The sequence below is a fragment of the Dermacentor albipictus genome, chromosome 4 (genome assembly GCF_038994185.2).
Source record: "Dermacentor albipictus isolate Rhodes 1998 colony chromosome 4, USDA_Dalb.pri_finalv2, whole genome shotgun sequence".
NCBI classification, from domain to species: domain Eukaryota; kingdom Metazoa; phylum Arthropoda; class Arachnida; order Ixodida; family Ixodidae; genus Dermacentor; species Dermacentor albipictus.
The window spans coordinates 31,737,358-31,758,055 of NC_091824.1; the positions used below are offsets into that span (position 1 = coordinate 31,737,358).

The 20,698-nt window shown below is 45.5% G+C and overlaps 1 protein-coding gene and 2 non-coding genes across 3 annotated transcripts in view; all 3 read left to right on the plus strand.

Moving 5' to 3' along the window:
- Positions 1 to 20,698, plus strand: part of LOC135900144 (phospholipid-transporting ATPase ABCA3-like) — a 168,209-nt gene that overhangs the window by 55,717 nt on the left and 91,794 nt on the right. The window contains exons 5-6 of the mRNA XM_065429583.2: positions 221 to 402; positions 11,521 to 11,634. Of these exons, the coding sequence (XP_065285655.1) occupies positions 221 to 402; positions 11,521 to 11,634 (296 nt within the window). The remainder of the gene's footprint in view (positions 1 to 220; positions 403 to 11,520; positions 11,635 to 20,698) is intronic.
- On the plus strand, positions 7,155 to 7,226 carry TRNAT-UGU (transfer RNA threonine (anticodon UGU)). Its single transcript has one exon. It is a non-coding gene; the product is annotated as a tRNA-Thr (tRNA).
- On the plus strand, positions 7,871 to 7,942 carry TRNAT-CGU (transfer RNA threonine (anticodon CGU)). Its single transcript has one exon. It is a non-coding gene; the product is annotated as a tRNA-Thr (tRNA).

Below are 20,698 nucleotides of genomic sequence, written 5' to 3' on the forward strand. Positions count from 1 at the left end.
CCACGGTTACTAAGATCTCAGTAAACAAACCGTTACACCTTTTTAGCTGTAACAGGCACGACCTTTTTTTTCTGAGTCAAGGCTCTGCGTGTGCATATGTGCCCTCGTATGCCTGTGAGTTTGTGTTCTAGCACCATCGCAATAAGTTTTAATTACCTACTCGACAAGGAATAGGCTATCTTGAAACTCCGAAAACGGCACGTCCTGTCGGCATGCGCAGTGACGGGCATGCAATGGAACCAAGTGAACATGATGTTGTCCACGGACATGCCGAGCCTAGCATCCGTGCTGTTGGTCATGCTGCTGGGAGTGTCGTTTAACCTCTCTCTGGTCCTGATATTGGACGACGTGCTCCCCCTCTCAACGAACACCGATGGATCCCGACTGAAGCGCGCCTTCACAGTAAGCTGTGCTGTTTACTACGCGTGCTCCCTGCGATGTCCGTATACAAAGGCATTGAACTATCTTACGAGCCCGATGCATCTTTGCGCGGCTTGTTCCTAGCTGGAACATGCAAAAGGCAAACGGAGTGAGCGGCACCGGCGTACTTTTGCTAAAGTAGAACACGTTCCTCCCGTTTAGAAAGAACGCGCTGAAGGACGCTGTGGTTTGAGAGGCATGCGAGAGAATACACTTTGAAAACTGATGAAATCACAGACTGGTAGGAGAGTTCACGAAAGAGGGAACGTGGGGAGGCAACGGCATTTTTTCTCGCTCCTTTGGCCGTAACTTCAGGCGAAATTAATCCCTCCGAAGACGTTAAGGTATAAGTTACAGAACTGCGCATGGACAGCCAACAGCAATTCATTAACTGTCTATGCTTATAGAACGGTGAAGCATGTAGACACGCATGTGAACTAATATATAACTTGCGGGAAGGCTTGGCGCTTGTGCTGACTGTTGCTGCAGATTGTCATAATGACTAACACTCATAATGCACATCAGACACGCTGCACCTCAAACAACAAAAGACAGCCGCAGTAATCATCCCAGAGAAGGCACAGCGAAGAAGTTCTGCCGCGTCAAGCAGCATATCAAAATGACGAGTACACTGAATGCCTATACTTGGGAAACGACGGGTGGATGGGCGCAAATGAGGATCTTTTACAAGTTTCCGTCCACAGATAGGCAGTGCGAGTTCTTACAATGGTATACAAGACATACGAAACATTCAATGGTGAACGCCTGCCGCATATGTTCGGCAAGGGTGTACGGGAGAGCTTTTGCTGTTCAATATTTTGCTTACCTTATCGGTCACATATTGAAGAGTTCAACGGCCGCAAACTTGCACTAGGCATTCATGTATAATAGCACAGAAATTTCGAGGACGTTCTGGGGGTTTTGTACAGAAGTATCGTTACCCACGAGACGACTCGCGCTTCAGGCCTGCTATTAGCTTTCCATTCTTGTGGCTGTTGCAGCTTAGGCCAAGATGCTTTTGCGTCATTAAACCTAATTTAGCTGTCTATTGCGAGCAGCGGGAACTCATGATCAAGATATGAAAGACGTTGCATATAGCTATACGTTTTCTGTGCTCCACTTTCTAGGCAGGCAGCAGGATAATAGACATGCATACGTTCGGACGTGTGCCGTAAACAACAATATCTGTGTAATTCCTCTTTAATGACCCTCACTCACATATATCTCTGTCTTCGAGGCTGATAACAGTATCCTTAAAGATATGACTGATTTATCGTGGAGAAATTCTACAAGGTTCTCATCATCAGCAGCAGCAGCACCAGCCTATATTTATGCCCACTGCCGGACAAAGGTTTCTCCCACAGATCTCTAATTATCCCTGTACCTCACGCGGGCCTTCAGAAGTACATCGCTAAGCGGATAATTGTCAGTCAGGGTTGAACCACTCTCCAGCTCAATTCTTTCAGCCTAAAAAAAAATCTACTTGCCATTCGATGTGCTAACGGTACCTTGAACGCCTATGTTCCTTTCCCACGCCTTTATTTATCGTGACTTACTGGTCGGTTTTTATATCCTGTGATATCTTGTAATGTACCGCATCATTTATCCTTTGGCACAAAGTAAGTAACTGCAGGCTAATTAAATTTTGCTGTTGAAAAGGTGATTTTTGGTTCACCCGCAATTCTGCACGACGCAGTGGCGACAAATTACTACAGAGAATCACATGTGCGATGGCAGTATGTCTTGCAGGTTTCCTTGGCTGCGAGTGTCAAATAATGTTAAAATATTTAAACTGCCCCGCTTCTCCCGTCTCTGTCCAACGTGACTACAAAACCTCTGTCGAAGATGTTGTATATGGGCTGCACAGTGTGAAGAAACCTTGCTCAGCCTGTATACAGAAGCGACTGCTTCTTTTATGCGTGCAGTAAAAAGCCATTGAGATAGCATTTATTTATATTAAATGACACCAAATTCACACAGCCGAGGAGCGCAGTACAGTGCTCGTAGTCTTAAAAAGCACGTTGTGGTTATTACACAGCTGTTAAACTAATTACTACCTTTGTATAACTGCAATCACTAACGGTAGTATTCTTAACAAGAATGACTTAACAAGGCAATCCCTGCTAATAATGCGTCTTAGCTACCAATTCTAAACGTAGTTTTCACCACGAGATACAAAGCTTATAGCCCAGAATGCGTATGTCGGACCAGCTCTTGCATATTTAGAGTGGGTCCACTATAAGTGTTGTAAGTTAGAAACATATTATGTTCGGTGATGCAAGTGCATTCGGAATAGACAGCTGAGACCCATTAATAACAGTTGCCGCCTTTTATAGTCAGTAATGTTATTAACTTTACCGTTAGCAATTGAAGCTATACAAAGTTAGTAAATAACGCGCAGGTAAGTAATACCTACAACGACCTTTTTTAAAGAGTGGACACTTCTCCATAAAGAGTTGGGGCTCGTTGAGAACCTATCTCGAAGCTCGGAGGAATGACCTTCAGTCACGAGTTCAGCATTACACACCCACACACCTGCCCGCCCACCCACCCACACACACACACAAACGCACACACATACACATGCACACACATGCACATGCACAAGCGCACATGCACACATGTCTTTTATTTCGTGGGCAGTATGTGCAGCCTGAAATGCACGGAAGCATTTAAGCAACCAGCTTCATCTCACGAGAAGAGCTAAAAATGGCAAGCCCATAACTTTGCAACGCGCACGCAGCTTATCAGAATGATTGATAAGTGATTACACAGTGAGCATGCCGACATGTCTGTCATCTTTGGCACACGTCAGTATGTTGCGTCGTGAGTGGATGCATAAACCTGTGTCGTACTGAGGGCTAGGTATTTTTTAAATTTTAGGTTACCTTAAATGAGCACCCCCCGAAGCTTGAACGCACGCTTGTGGTTTATTGTACTGAAGGTGGCAAAAATAAAAAAAAAACTTAAAACGTGGAACTTATCGTTAACTTAATATCTATGCATCTGTGCATATAGGTGTACTTCCTGCAGAAGTTGATTTGAGCTTTCTTGAACCTAAGTTGCATATTGTCATAGCCTGGCAAAAAAGAAGGCACTGCTGTCATTTAACCACCGTAGAAATCACGTGCAGTGCATCTAAATTTCTTTTACGATTGGGCATTGATTATTAACGAAAATCATCTGCGGCTTAGTTCATTTTTGTCTGTAAGTCACTTGAGCAGCAAGCTTGGATCGCAACGTTTCTTTCAGGCAGTGAAGCATTTTGTGTGCACAAATACAGTTGTTGTGCGACCTTACTCGCAAGTTCAATATTTTCTTACTCCATAGCATAACTAAAACACTATCTTTCGGTACGCATGTCAATAAACCCAGATTGAACTATAACGGTGTTACACGAATTAGCATTTATGTAGTACTAATGAAGTTTAGACTATAGAGCTTAATGACAGAAAGCACAGAATAAACAAGGTTATGTTTTTCCGTACAGCGTATTCTTAATGGCAGATTGTCGTAAAGAAGTAATTGGCACTTGAAGCCTTAAGGACGAAGTGTGGACAATGCAAACGGGGCTACTTAGGAGCCAATTGGCTGATACAGCTGAGGTTGTAACTTTGGAACAGAACTGCTGTATAACAACCTTATGAAGACACAGTTGACACTTTGCGTTGTATGAGGTTTGCCTTCGTGATACAGTTGTAACCTGCTGTTTTAACTCTGTTGAAGTTCAAGACAGACCTGTTTCTTGCTGGTTTAGCCGCCATTTAGGTGACGCCAATAGACACTGGCTTCATATTTATTTATTGTGCGCTTGGCGTAAATCTGATTTTTATATATTATAAATTTTTTATATGGAACGCAAAATAGAACTAATATTTGAGCCCATTTTTTAAAGCTACCTGGCTTGACCAACACAACCAGCAGCAGTTAATTCAGTGACAGACAATATAAATAATAGAAATGTGCTGATCACCTTTTTAATCAAATCTTAATCGATCTTTACATTGTGGAAGACGTTGCAATTGGGTAATTGATGCAGGACATTAGTGAAATCCTGTCCGTTAGCAAATATATGAAGGGCAGCACCACTTCTTGATGTGCTACCTAAAACGTGGTATGACAATTGAAATGTATTAGCGGCCCCGTAACAGTTCCCAAACAGCATGTATTTGAGATCTCGGAGAAATCTTAACTCGAACACCCAGGAAATATTTAAGCAGATTATATGGACAAATATCTAGAAAACGGTGCTGTGGCCACAGGATTTCTGCTAAACTGATATGAGTTGACTATACCTCGGCTTCAATTTCGCATTTAGAACATGTGCGCTTAAGTGAGCGATTAAAGAGGTTATTGGTGATTTAGGTAACCTATAAACATCAAGTAAACAATGTTTTTGGTAAAATCAAAATTGTCGTTGAGCCTTTTCTCTCTTTAATGTCTCCCTATAGCCACGTAGTCTATCCGAAATACAACAATACGGGCCTCGTTATGACAGTGTTTTCTTTAAGTGCTCTGCATATTGAAAAAACAAACTTATGCTTTTATTGCACTAAAGTAACACTCAGCCTAGCCGCGTCTGCCCTCGTAACGAGCGAACATGGTACATCTGGGGCGGAATGCGCTAAACGATCATAGAAACAAATTTGGTGGCAAGAATAAGTTTACGAAAAAAAAAAGCGTATTCACAAAGCTCAGTTCGCAAGATCAGCAAGCTTGCGATGCCCGCCGGTGCAAAGACGAGTGCTGTAGTTGAAAAGAAAAAAAAAAGACACGTATGTAATTGTAGCGTAGGTGCGAACTTCAGTACTTGAGCCAATAGTAAGCGTAAGTCGATTCAAAAAGCCTAAACACCCGTCACAGCTGCTGACATGAGAAGAAATGTCTACGATATGCTGGCAGCAGTCTTTCGAACCTAAACAAGTCTATTTGCGCCGGTCTAGATGACGCGGTTAAGCGGTGGAGCGCGCTGTAGCACCCGATTCTGATAGCCCAGGATGGCGCGTGATCATTATGTTTATGTGGCGCGCTCTCATTTGTCATCTCAAAATGTGTTGAACAGTTTTACGGCCTAATTGTAATGGAAAGCATTAACAGTAATGCTGCACTGGTAACTTCTGCTTAATGTCCGATAGGCTGTGTAACTTCAGGCGCGCAATAGCACCAGTTTTCATACTGGTCATGACACTCAATTCAGTGGCAGCAAGTGGAAGTGCGGCGTCCGTCCCTGACAACCGTTAAATTTGTCATTGATGTGTTTTGAGCACTTCTATTCTTTTTCCTATTGTGAGCTTTATCTCGCTCATAGGGCTACGGATGATTATTTTTCGCGATGCTTTTGGAGGCTATAATTCTCTATGCGCGTTGAAACAACGAAGAAAAATAAACGTCTAGACGCATCTAATTGTTAAAACTTGTTCCGCAATTCGCCACTGTCTTCCGTGCTGTTACATCCAGCCTTCTATTATATTGCTCATCGTTTCAATTCAGCACTAAGTCGAAGTTACGTAGTGTCTGCGCTCACGATTTCACTAATCCCGTGGCCTACGGTGTTAGCCAACATACGCGCACGACAGATGGCAATCTTGTCCATGATACGTAGCGGGATGTCAAATCCAATGACATATCAAAAAAGATATCACAAATAAAATACCGTGCCACCATAATTACGAAAATTACGTGTACTGCTGGTGCAAGAGTGGTGCTGTGAAATAAAATGCACCTAACGAACGGAGCCAGGAATTGTCGCACGAACCCCCCGTGGTTGCTCAGTGGCTATGGTGTTAGGCTGTTAAGCACAAGGTCGCGGGATCGAATTCTGGCCATGGCGGCCGCATTTCGAGGGGGGTGAAATGCGAAAACACCCGTGTACTTAGATTTAGGTGCACGTTAAACAACGCTAGGTGGTACAAATTTTCGGAGTCCTCCACTACCGCGTGCCTCATAATCAGATCGTGGTCTTGGCACGTAAAACCCCATAATTTATTTTTCGCACGAACACACACACAAGCGCGCGCGCACTCACACTACTTGTTTGATCCGAGTTTTTCTTCCTCCTCGCTCTCACATGGCGCCCTAAGTTGAATCTTCTGCCACGTCGGATACAGGCCTATCTTAGCGTAAGAACTTTCTGCAATGAAAATGCGTACGAACAGCGGAGCTCAGTGAATACGGCCCTACTTTCCGGCTCTTTTCTTGAGGCGAAGCCACGTCGCATATCACAGTGCTTATCCGTCAGTCCCTGAGCACTCCCTCAAAAAGATAACGCAAAAGATAACCACTTTCGTTCCCTACCACTGATACGCGTGTCTTCGGTATCTTTCTTGGCAACCGTAAAAGTGCGTTGTTTTTTGTTTGTTTTTATCTGGGGTAAGATTCTTGCGTTCACTTTTCTTTTTATCTCGCAATACGCTCTAAAATCTTGCATCTATAAGTTCATTCATTCCCCAGAGCTGACATACCACCACCTCTTCCTTCTTTAGGCATTATGTATTGCTGGCTGATAACTAAGTAAAGAAATCAAACAAAACGGTGACGGATAATAGCTGTCCTTCAGACCACTCCGGTATCCGCCCACCATTGTATCGGAGTGAACAATGGGCCATCATGACCGGCTATTCAAGGCGTGTAATATACATGCTTAAGGCGTTGGCGTTATATTTTTGCCTCATAACGATAATAAAAGAAACATGGCTATGCCGATAACTCGTGTCTTAAAGAGGCTGGCTCCCATCGCCGCTATAGCTCAGTGGCAGAGCGCTGGTCTTGTAAACCAGCGGTCGTGAGTTCGATCCTCACTGGCGGCTGTTGTTTTTTTTTTCGCGATACTTTTTTTTATTCGCGTGCTGCCCTTCAATATTCGGCGAGCGAGGCCTGAGAAAATGTTTATTCTTTAAGTAAAAAAAAAAAAACATTGTAATTTTTGTTATCTGTTCCTCTTCCCAACATGTATCCCCTATCTTTCAGATAAAATTTATTTCCGTTTAGCGAAGAATACCTTGGGCCCTTCCGCACTATAAATTAATGTGTAACATTTATTGATTGTTCCAAAATTTTTCAGCCTTGATCTCTCTGTTATGAGTTCTTACCTCCCCTCTCTCTAAGGAAGGTGATTTGCTACGGAAACAAGTGTTCATTCACAGTCATGAAATAAACAATAATGAAACTTTTATTTGCATCCGTTTTCCACTAAGCACTTCCTTTAAAGGAATGTCATTCCTTTGTGAAAAAAAAAGAAAAACACGCGCTCTACATTTGGTCTACTATAAGAAATATGCTTGCATTCGTTCTTTTCCTTTTTTTTCTCGCAGAAGTATTGAGTAAACCTGTTGGTAAGCCATCCGCTAGCTTTCAGGTACGCGCATTTCTGCGCAATACAATTTTATTTCTTGCGCGGTTACTATCGCTGCCTCATCAAAAAGCACGCAACGTTGTCGGGACTTGCATTGTCGCCGCTATAGCTCAGTGGCAGAGCGCTGGTCTCGTAAACCAGCGGTCGTGAGTTCAATCCTCACTGGCGGCAAGCTTTTTTTTGTTGGCTGCAATAGTTTACTTTTATGGTTTATTTAGTGGTCTTCGGTATCGGTTATTTTCTTATTACAGTACCGATAAAAAGAAAGGAAGATGACGTTCTTTCCAGCGGAAAAATTGTCTACTGGCAACTTGCGACAATATGCCACTCCGAAAGCATATGCGCGATAAATAACTACGGCGGAACATAATTCGTTTCTTGTTGATGAGACTTCTAAACCCGCGGTCATCCACATCAGTGTGACGAGAGTAGATGGAAAAAGAAGAAGCAATAAAAGAACGGGTAACTGAATCACCAATTAGTGTAGCTGTACCTATAATGTTTTTGCCGGTAACGCGAGGTATCTGCAAGTTTGATTATTGTTGTATAGGACGTTTTTCATTTCGAGCGGAATAAAAGTACCAAAGCATCCGGAAATCTTGGAGCGTGCAGAAAGAAAAAAGAAATTATGTGAGTGTACCCACTATCTGCTACGAGAGGTGTCGCTTTCTGGAGCTCCGAAATTATTCATAATTCCTTAGAATGACGGGAACCATGCACAGCACACGAACGTTTTTGTTTATTGCGCCGACATCGGAATGCAGCTGGAGTGGCCAGGGTTTGAACGTGGGACCACGTGCTGACAGCCAAACTCCATAGCCATATAGGCGTAGCCATAGCTAGGCCGGGTTTTCTTTTTTATTATCATTATTAATATTATTAGCTAGTTTTATCCAGCTTGTCAACATAGATTGAGTTGTGCACGGCAGTGCTGTTGCCGCCCCCTCGTGACTCTTGAACTACAGCAGATGCAATTATAACTGGAAAGATCATATGTTCGAACTATATGTCGCAACTATACTCCTCGGGTGTGTCAGTGTTGCATAGCAGGTTTACCGATGTGCCATAGCTGTCTATTATTCTTAGCATTATCTATATAATAATAATAATAATAATAATAATAATAATAATAATAATAATAATAATAATAATAATAATAATAATAATAATAATAATAATAATAATAATAATAATAATAATAATAATAAAACCATCATCACTGCCCTTCGCTGCCGACGTAATCGCTTTGACCTTCTGTTTCTTTTCGAACTCCTTTATGGTGCCCTCAACTGCCCCGAACTCTTCAGATTTAACATGTTTCGTGTTCCGCAGAAGGTCACAAGAGAACATAAGTCTGTCCACGTTCGCGCCTGTCATCACCAACACTGAGCCTTGCGAAGGCACATTTTAATGACCTAGATAATTTTTTCATAACTAACGTTCATCGTGCTCTTCCGAGCTTTGCGTTGTTTTTTCATAGTTTCACACATTGTTCTGCTGCGTTTCTCCTCCTTTTATTTTTTCATTCATCTTGACTTTTGTTGTATGCACGCGCTTCTTGTCATAATTGTTCTTTTCAGTCACGTGTTTGTTTTCTTTCTTTGCCCAGTTTTTAAATTATTTTTACTTGTTTTTAAGTGTATGCGTAGCGCCGGCGCTCGGATCTTAGGGTTGTTCCTGAGCACTTAAATTGGCCGATTAATTAATTAATTAATTAATTAATTAATTAATTAATTAATTAATTAATTAATAATTAATTAATTAATTAATTAATTGATTGATTGATTGATTGATTGATTGATCCTGTTCTCTTTTTCGTTGTAATTTGAAAAGAGATCGGCCGCTTTATAATTGTCTAGTGTTTGGCTGACTTATCAAAGGCTGTTTCGGGAGTTTCAAACTTAAACGAAATAGGAAGAGACAGCAGAACAGTAAAGCACTGTTTAGTAGCGGAGCTTGTGATAATTTCTGGAGGTTTTAGAGAGTCTAGCAGATGAAGACAGAAAGCTATTTGTTCGAAATTTATTATTTTAGCACCAAATTGCACTGCCGGAACTCAACCACCCAGCAGTATGCGTTGCAGTTTTAATTTTAACGACAGACAGCTGGAGAGTTGCTTACTGTACGCGCAGGAATATCATTACATCTCGGCAATACATCAAAGATTCAGCGCATAATTACCAAAGTCGTTCAAATTAAAACAACGGTTCTAGCTGATTGGTAAGCGGTAAAGGGTCTTTCGTTCGAGATTGTTGTGTCCACCATATGTTGCGCCGATGACGGGACATGCTATCTTGACTGTCGCTGTGTCTGTTACACAATTAGTCGCTTTCATGCAATCTAGGAAGTTATTTGAGCACTTATAGACCAATAAATCAGGGCAACGATACACTGAGTCTGATGAAAAAAGTGAGAACAGCACAAGTGGTCATAGGATGCACGCAGAGACAATTTGACTGACTCAAAAAAAAAGAAAAGCTTATCGGTATAACAATCTATGGTAATGTATGGTAATATAAGTATAATATATTATGGAGCGTTAAACATTCTTCTTATAATAAAACTTACGTATGACTAGACCAAAATGGAACTTTTCCTACGACATATCCCCATCAGACAAAGATGACATGATGTTTGTTTCTGTAGATGTAGTCGCGTGTTATGCAATGATTAAAAGAGGACACAGTGAAGGTATTGTTCTTCCCTTCAATAACTGTCCACTGTTCACCAATGTTGAGCACGTTCCTACAAATGCCCTACTTGAGGGTGCAGGCAATAACTGTGCGATGTACTACGTTTCATGCTGACGTATAACCCAAGAGATCTGGGTGCGAGATGTTGTCCACGCCCCTTGTCAGGACGCAGAAAAGAGCGGACATTGTTAACGGGGCACTAAAAGCCCATACTAACTCGACGTGGACAGTTAAAATACCATTGCAGAAATCTTCGAACACTTATCTTGTGCCAAGAAGGACTTTGTTTGCGAGAAAATTGTATCTAAGGGTCGGAATATCTTTTTCGGAATTTGCGAATCCCGCCACCGAACCGGGCAAGTAGTGACGTAAAACGGCGCCCGACAGACGGTGGTACCGAGCCGAGACAGAGCGGTGGATTCGCCGAAGTAGTTGCTTTCTGATCCAGTGGCGTAGACCGTTCGGGCATCTCACGACAACACATTTAAGTTTAATTCTTCGCTACTTGCAGTTTGTGCGAGTTTCGCGAGCAAGTGAAACTAGCGCTGCACTACGCGATCATGAAACAGCTAAAACGTGAAAGCGTGGGTGGCGCGGAGTCAAGCGAAACGATACCTTGTGACCACACGCGTCTTTGTCAAGGGTAACTTCAATGAGACCTTTTTTCTAAATATAAATAGAACTGGACGAGTAGCATTTTATTTCGTCTTGCAATACAATACAACGGTGTTTTTTTTTATTTTGCAACGGGTGGGTCATTACTAGTGATATAATTTAACAGAGGAGTGATTTCGTCATCAGGAAAGTACTTCAATGTCCCGAGGAAGTTTGTAATGATGCCCTGCATTTGCCTCAATTTCTCCATTATTAAGCCTCAGTTCGCGGTAGTATTGACGCCCCAGAGATTCACGAGCGCTAATCTGTCACTTTAGGTTCACTTAATGTTTGCCTTTAGTGTCCCGTTAAGCAGCACTACCTGCATTGCCATTGCCTCTGATTCGTGACATGACGTAGTGCTGAAGAAAAATTCTACGTAATGAGCGCGCGGGCGTGCAGTGGTCTAAACGTCGGACACCGTGGCAAGTTCCAGATCCCGAGCATGAGCTGTTCGAGCCCAGCGAGCATCGACTGTCCGAGCCACCAGGAATATACGTGGACAACGTGACCAAGGTAGTTCATTCTAAGAAATTACTTCTGACAACTGTGAAGCTTGTAAGGGCTCGTATATTTCAGTAAAATTGAAGCTGTCAGGTATGCGAAGAAATAGGTTCGTCCCTTCTCTACAGATTGCAACTACAGTTTTTCAACTTGCAAGCCATTTTTAGAATCCTTGCTTGAACTTTTGACACAATGAAAGGAACCTGTCAGCCCGCATGGTAGTGTAATGCAATTGATTAGGTCATGTATGTCTTTGTATTAGGCAGTGCAACAAGACGTCCTACAGGACGCGAAACGACAAGTGCGCCACCGTGTTTAGTTTGGTAAAGTTGGAAGTGGTCATATTAGTAAGGTTGTGTTAGAGACGCCGTAGTACTTACATGCTGTTCACATATGGCGGCCTGTGGATTTCGCTTGATATACCAAGCCAGGCCACGGCTCCTGGCAAACACTGCAAGGGACGTTGTGAATGTACCAAGAACGTGCGAATACACAAGTTCCTCCTTGAAGTGGGCCGTCAAACTTGCTTTGATTTCAAAATCCTGGATCCTGGGCAACGTAACAAATTTGAAGGTCGCTTACGCTTCGCCTTTAAGACTGGAACGCCATAGCATTCAAAGATCCCTTACTTCTTCTCGGGCTTCCTGGCAACTGCAGCGGCAACTTCAGCGAACGCTATGCACGAAGGCGGGATTTCCGATTTCATAGGCCGCCATGCAGCAGTGGCGAGCGCCATCTGCAAGTGCTTCAACGAAGTGGGCGCGTCGCTCCGTGGACCCTGCGATATTAGAGAGCTTTAGATTAGGGGGCGCAAGTGACTTGCATACGCAAGAACTAGGGGCCACGGTACTGCGCATGCGCAGACCTCTACGTCAGCGCCTGCTCATGCGCACTACCGTCGGGCCTAGTTCTTGCGTAGGCAAGTCGCTTGCGCCCCCTAATCTAAAGCTCTCTACATGCGCGCTGGCGTGCGCAAGTGGTGGACGCCGTCTCTGGCCTATGAATTGTAGAAACGCTGGAAAAGGGGTTTGAGTTCTCGCGTAGCAGGATTATGTTTTCTCATATAATTGTATTAAGTCCTGTAGAGCTGTCATGCCTGTGAGCTGTGCGTAAGTCGTACTTTGCTAATTTTTCACGTATCTTAGCTTGAGAAATTCAATTATTTCAGTCATTTACTTGCGTCACATGGGAGGCCCTTGTATGTGTGGCTGGAAAATCTTGGCGTCACGACGCCTCACGCCGGATTTTCTGCAAGACACGTTCCTTAACGCTATCGGCCCGTTCCTCGGAGAGCGTGTCCTGCAGCCTTATTATGACGGAGTCGTGTGTGTAACCTGAAAGGTCACCGCGCGGCCGTGTGCGACACGCCGAAGTGCTCGCATTGCGAGCGATTCGGCCATGAGGCCTGCGACGTGGCGTGCGTAGGATGTGGCGGAGACCACGAGGACTCGGCACCTATTCATCCGCACCTATTCGTCGATAGCCGCGCGGCCAGAACAGCAGGAATCTGCAGAAGAGGAGGTGGTTGCTTTTGCGGTAGCTAGCTCAGCAGCTGAGTTGGAGAACGAGGACAGCCGAACTTTGTGGTAGACGCCGCCGCGGGCGGCAACAAATCCGACACGTGCACTCTCCTGTCTGACGCGTCAATATGCGGAGAGGAGGTGGGCGAGGAGGTTGACGCAGCTGTCACTGTTGCCCCCTCTGGCGAACCGGAGCCGGGCCTCTGGCGAGCAGGAGCCGCTGACTGGCGCGACCGATGGTGCCCCTTGGACACTGAAGGCGAGCAAGTAGGGAAAACAGAGCGCAGTAAGTGTGCTGGCTTGGCTGCGGGGGACGCGGCCGCGCGGTGGTTGTCGCACTCGGATGGCGGTGGCTCTCATGGCATCGGAGCCTGGCCTACCTGTACCCAAGCGCACTGCTGTGGCAACTTTAGACTCAACTTTAGACTGACGATCGTTCAGCCATGGAGAATACTAATGCTTGTGCGCACTTTAAGGGGATCGGATGTGACTGTTCCGAACTGTCAGACAACTCGCACGTTTCTACTTATGAGGTGTCTCTTGTCTTGGAGATTACCTCATAGGCAGTTCTAGCTTTTGTACCTCATTCGGCTAGTATTACTCAATACTACCCTATTCTTTCTCTAGCCTTTTCCTTTCTATCCTTTCCTTAGCTTCCGCTAAATTTCTTTCACCCAATATGGTTCCTTCTCTCTCTAATAGCTACTTTCAATTGTAGAGGTTTGTCTCGAGCTTCCAAACGGTTAGAGGTTGTCAACTCAGCTAAAACCAAAAAGGTAGATATTCTCGTACTTCAAAAAACTTAAATGTACATAGGTTAGGTAAGATCAGCCAGGTTGACCGGATTTTTTGCACCAAGTCTTTCTGCAGTTATGGCGACTCGGACTGTCAAGGCATGGCCATCATTTTGCTTCCGCATTTTATCACTCTTGTTCTTCGTTACGCCATGGATGCCGAGGTCCGTATCCTGTCAATGGATCTTGATTGTGGCATTCCAATTGTTAATGTTTACGCTCCATGCAGTGATAGAGTTCAGAGGGAGTTTTTCGCTGGATTAGATCCATACTTTGTAGGCTGTTGTCGGCCTATTCTTGTAGGAGATTTCAACTCTCTCTTAGAGCAGCTAGATCGTGTATCCGGCAGAGGAACTCCAAAAGTAAAGGATAGGGCATGAGATATAGCACTGGGAGAGCTCGCCAATGGGCAGGGACTGATCGATGCTTGGCGCGTCCTTTGCCCTGGACAGTCAGGAATGACTTAGACAGGAAGGCGCATGCAGAGCCGCGTCGAACGTTTCTATGTCTCATCGTCACTGTCTTCCAGTATGCACTCTTGCCGGTTGGTTTCTTCTGGTCTTAGCGAGCGACCATTCCTTTCTAATTCTGCGGTTTGCCGATTCGAACATAGTCTCGCAAGAGAAGAGAACGTGGTGTTTAAATCCACGGCTCCTAAGGGACAAGCAGGCAACCGCAGACGTATCGTCCTGTCATATGTAAGAGTCGTGTGGTGCAGAAGGAAAGGAAGATGACGATATGCACGTATCGGTCCGAACTGCACAAGTCCTCGAGGCACGTGACCCGAGCTGTGATTGGGAGAGAAGCGGCGCTGAGCTGGCATAATCTACGTGGCTCTGGGCCAAGAAGATTGTAGCGTCAGCATCGCACGGGCGGCGGAAGCCATGAAGGTTTGGTCAAGTCCGTGAGGCTGGCGATCCAGGGTGTGGCCATCGACCTCGGCGACGCTCGAGCGAGGCTCCTTGAACTTGCTACAGCCTCTCACGGCAGTGCCGGGCACTCCAGGAAGGTTCCCCCTTCAGAGGCAGACCAACACGTGACCATAGTCCCCAGGGCGTCTTGTCGGCGCTCGAGGAAGTATCGGTGGGACCCGGAGTTAGGCTTAACCAGCGAGGCCGGAGTCCACGTGATCGACGGAGTTCGGGACACCGGCATGCGGGACAGACGAGTTGACCAACCAAGACTAAGGCAGCAACGAGTGCAGAAACGGCGAGAGCACAGTCTGTGACGGAGATCTGACACGCACCGGACTCGGAAGATATGTGTGACGTCACGCCTTTAAGAAGGATCCTTTCTGTTAGTACGCAGCCACAGGCCAGGGTTGCCGGACTTTCGCCTAGAAAGCGATAAGGACTGACATGGCCGACAATAAGGACATGTTTCGTCACTGTTAAATAGGTGGCTTAGGTGCTGGCGTGTCTTCGTGATGCTTTAGTTACATAAGCTTTATTTTGAGTTTTTGAGTTTGGGTTAATTATTATACGTTTGCTGTGCTCCTCTGCCTCTCCCCACGCCATCTCTTCTAATATCCGCCCACCCCCGAAATCGGTGACATGCGACACGTCCATTCTCTTCCACCCGCTCCACAACAGATAGAATCTAGAAGGCAGAGAACGGAATGAAGTGAATGCTAGTGTGCGCGAGCGCTTCAGATCTTGGGGAAAGCGTCGAGCGCACGAGAGCACGGGATTATAATTGCCTCCACCACAATCCTCCTGCTCTCGAAGCCATTCTCTTGCGGGCCTGGTGTTGCTCCGGCGCTGGCCTCACTCAGAAAGGAACTTCGCATTCTCCTGCAGCGACGCTGGGATGGCTTGAGAGGCACTACCTGAGCAGAGCGGTGGGAAACGGAAGCATGGTGCGGCAGAAATGTCCTAGGTAGACATCGTTCAAGGAAGAGAACAGATTGCTATTCCTTAGTAGATCCAAGCGATGGGAGCATTGCCGAATCACCAGATGAAGTTCTTGCACTGACGACGTAGTTTTACATGAACTTGTATGCCGAGCCAACTGCCACACCAGTGTTCTTACCATTCGTTTTATCTGCTGAGCCGCCGGAAGCCTGTGACTCAGCCATAGTCTAGGGCGAGCTATTTTTTGTTTTGAAGTCTATTAAGCATAATCGCAGTCCAATGTCTGATGGACAAACAGTTAAATTGTATGTGAAGGTTTGTATACTGTTAGGGAAGCCGTTCACATTGGTGAATAGGCTACTCAGAGAAGGGACTCTGTCAGCGTCTCAAAGAGAGGGGCTAATCAATATCCTTTGTAAGGATGAGTCGAGAAGCACCGATCTAATAGCAAGGCGTCCAATCACGCTTCTGAACTGCGATTACAAGCTCATAGCAAAGCGTGTCTGTACCCGACTCACTCTTGTGTTCAAAACTGTTTTGGGTCCCGACCAGGCACGTTGTATCCAGCGGCGTTGCACTCAGCTTCGCGGTTTAGCAGTCATGAGCCTACTCCTGTGGGCAAATGCCAGGAAACTTCCAGGTATTCCCTCCTGCTTCGGTCAGGAGAAGGTTTTCGATATTATTATCCACAGGTACATTTTCCGGGTTTTGAACGAGGCTGGGTTCAGCGTGCGTATCGGCGAATGGTCCAAGCTTTGTATTCTAGACCGACTTCTGTTGTTCTCATACAGGATTGCGTTTCGGAGGCTTTCACTGTGGGACGTGGCGCACGGTTGCGTGATCCTCCCTTGACGGGCAAAAAACCTTGCCCTCTACCTACTGCCTTTTTAAGCACTTCTGCAGAGGTTGTCCTGTGACAGTAGATTTGGCAGGTTCCTACTCCAAGGTTCACCAGGTTCCCCTCCGGTCGCACTCTTTGCTTATGCAGACGACTTATGTATTGTAGTCATAGACGAGGCATCAGTTTGCACTGTCTTGGATGTCATGGACAGTTACTGCAGGGCGAGTGGTGCAAGATTGAATAAGTCGAAAAGTGCAGCCAAGTAGGTGAACCCCACTCCGTCCTGTCCGCAGCCAGTTCATGGTATACCCGTGAAAACGTGGTTGCGCATTTTAGGTTTCCTATTCGATTCAGATGGCTTGTCTCCTGAAAACTGGTGACAAGCTCAGGACAAGGTTGAAGCCAGGATTCAGGAATTCAGCTCATTATGTCTACTGACCGCTCGAGTGACAATTCTTCGTTCACTTTTGTTTTCCTTTCTCACGTACGTGGCCTGTGGGTCGCCTGTTCCAACACTAACCAATCTTATCTTGGAAAGGGCCTTCTATCGTTTCCTGTGGAAAGGGACAACCGGTTGTGTAGCTTGGCAGGTATTTAAGTTGCCGAAGGATAAGGAAGAACTCGGAATTTCTGACCTGCACATCGTGGCCACACCACTACACGTCAGATGGACCCAGGTGGCTCTTAACCAGGATGCGCTTCTGACTCGAAGCTTTACTTCATTTTTTCTTAGTACCCGACTCCGTTTGTTTTTACAAAGCACATTTTGCCACTGCGTGCCTCGCTCAGGTTCCCTGTCTAAAATTTATGCGGCGGCTGCGAACTCTCCTGTATGCCTCCACAAGGTTCACCATGGCATCGATGTAGTTTCAACTCCAATCCAAGGACTAGTCGATTTGATCAGCCCAGGTCTCCCCTTGCATTGCCTAATGTACGATCTGTCCATCCGCAGGCTTAGTCGGAAGCTCATTGCGGCCAGTTTCCTGAACGCCAGGCGAGGAAACTCATGAACATGTACTCAAGTACATGTTCATGTAGCACCTGGCGCGAGGGTGCCTGCCGATGCGTTACAGGTCCTTCACAACAATCCCAACTCATGGAGTGTGCCCTTTTTGTGGTGGTCGTGAGGACTTGGTTCATATTTTTGCGGAACGTTTGCTTGCCGCGGATCTTCTACAGCGGACTGCTAGTATTTTTAGTCTTGCAGATGATCAGTATCACACTGTTCGCTTTTTGCACCCTTTGCCTAAGCAGGCAATCAACCATTTCGTGCTTCTTCTTGACGAGTGCTCATACTAAGATTGGTTGGCACGCTGTGATGCGGTTTTCGGGGGGCGAACAGCGGGCCTTCACGGAGGTCTTGCGACAGCACGGCAGGAGGTCTGGCTGCATCTCACTAGGGAGTGGCACTACCTGGGCGACAAGAAGTTTCTCGAACTGTGGGCTCGCCCTATCATGACTTTTGATAAATTAGGTGGAAAGCTCTCCATTAAGTTATGGTGTATACTCCTAAGGTTGCTCGACTTAGTCGTGTGTGCCAGTCAATACACGGGGTATTGTTTGGCTCAGTGGAATCCAGAGCCGGAATCGGTCGTGGCGCTCTTTCATGCGGCCGCGCTGCTCTGCGGATGGCAACCATAGAGACCATGGTTCTCTATGGTTGTACGCCTTGACCTCTTTTGTGTTAAGGAATTGGAGGGTCTCTCAGGCTCGTTTCCTGTAAGACCAACGTGGCTGTTTGTATGTTGAATGCACTAGCTCAGTTATGCTGCACCACTGCAGCCCCCTTGTCTGCGAAGGACCGTTAGCACGAAACAAAGCACCCCCCCCTCCTGTCAATCCAGGTACGAGGAGCGCCGGGGTCAATGTACCGAATCATGCTGTGTTGATGATTACGTGTACTCTCTGGGACACGGCCCCTCCGGGTGCCAAGTCCTCTTCCCATCTGACAACGGCGCGTCAAAGCTATGAACACAGCACCTTGACTGCAATTCTGTAAGACAGTCCCGTCGCTGTAAAATTGGGTAGTGGGTGTCACCCTGCGGGAGAGGTTTGCATACTCTCTTACAGCTTTTATTCTTGCTTATGCACTTCGTGTTCTCCGCAGCTCACGCGAAAGAACAAAACAGGACTGAACGAAGGGCCGGAAACACTCTGGCTGCGGTTTTCTAGCGATACTTTGTGCTCAATTCTACACAGCCCTAATCATCCACCGTTCATGGGCGGCTGATCCCATCGATAACCCGGTCGGATCGTTATCAATGGATAACTTCTCGTGCGGCCTCTTGTTCGGTGGATGTCTTCTTTTGCGGTCTTCCACAGTAGACGCAAGAGAAGCTGAAAAGTGGCATCGTAGAAGTTTGCCTGCGGCTAGTTGGTGACTCATGGTATCATACTGGTGCCAAGGTAAACATTGCAGATCTCGCCACGCCGCAGCCTCGTTTGCTGCGTGGCAATTTCGTTTCATGTGTTGTGTTTGCCAGTTAATTTGAGCGCTCATTGTTTACGGCAGTTTTAGGCACGGAGTTTGGGACTCTGGGCTCAATCTGTGACTTTGCAGGTACGTTAATGCTCAGCATTTGAGCAATTCACAGCGTGTTTGTTTGCAAGTAAAGTGTGCAGAACGCATGTGTAGAGGGTGACTCAGACAGGAACGAAAATCGACGGGTTTGCTGTCTGCGAGCGAAAATCAAGGAACGTGTTGTTCTGTGGTTCAATTCGCGGGCACTGTTTATTCATGCGCCAACCTGTATCTTGATGATGCGGTGTCCCAGCGACAAAGCTGAGAGTCAGGTAGGCTTGGTGCAAAATAACGGAGGAGAAGGGCTACGATGTTGGCTACCCACACGAAGACGTAGCTTTGGATACGCGTGCTGCTGAGCCGGTAATGCTAAACGGCAACATTAATTCAACTAAACAGCATTTTATTAAGCATTTTCGCACATTCCCTGAAAAAATGAAGCGAACTTCGGAAAGTGCAGTGCCACATTGCAGCTTTAAGTATGGACAAGAGCACATCAGAATATTTGTGGTAGATACTAAAATCACTTATAATTGTCTCACCAGCTCTCCAGCATAACTTGCGAGGTTCAACTTGCCGTTGTCTACTCTTGTGCAGGTTTAGGTAAAGCTCCAACATGAAACTATCTTGTCTATGGGAAAGTACCTTCATAAAGCTGATACAAGTAATTTGATTATTTAAATATGTGATTATCGTATCATACCAATACATAGTAAGAGAAAATTAATTTATAGAAAGTAACAATCCTCCTTAGCTTTTAGAACTCTCAGCACCAATAACGTGTTCTCTAACAATGGAGCAATAGGTGTAAATGCTTCTGTAGCGATCTTATTTATTTTGTCGAGCATAAAAACATTAGGAGAGGATTACACCGGAACCCTTGTAAACTTCCGTATGCATCGTATGTTCGTCTGAAGAGCACACAATTTTTTTTCTGTAACATTAGCATGACAAGTGATCTCTGACCATTCTCATCTCTGCCACCCCATGTGCCACATGAAATTGGCAACTGCTGGAACGTTGCTGCAGAAATGTTGCTGCAGTAATACGGGTGCGTTCATAATTTTCCTAATACAGTATTCTTCAATACCTAACATTCAAGTTTCTGCTCATAATCAATTCTCACAGTAGCAGCCAGGCCAAAAAGGAAGAACCAATGTAAACAAGCAGTTTCTTAGTGAGACGGAATATAAGCGCGAAGGAAACAAGGGTAAGACCAGTACACAGGACTGGCGCCTCTTTTCTAGCGCCAGTCATGTGTTCTCGACCCGTCCTTGCTTCTTTCGCGCTTCTACATTCCTTTATGTTACGAACCAACTCGCCGAAGCAAATGTTTTACCAAGCCAGGTTTCTTACTCTTCTTGAAAAATTGGAGTCCCTCAGGGATGGACAGGTATTTCTGTGTGCGTGCTGCTTGTACTTAGGATGCATAAAATCATAGTGTGCGGCGCGTGTGGTGTCTGTTTCTGTGGCCTTAAGCTTAACTATCCGGCAAGATATCTATTATCTGGCTTTATTTCTCAGTTCTTCAGTTACCAAGGCATACA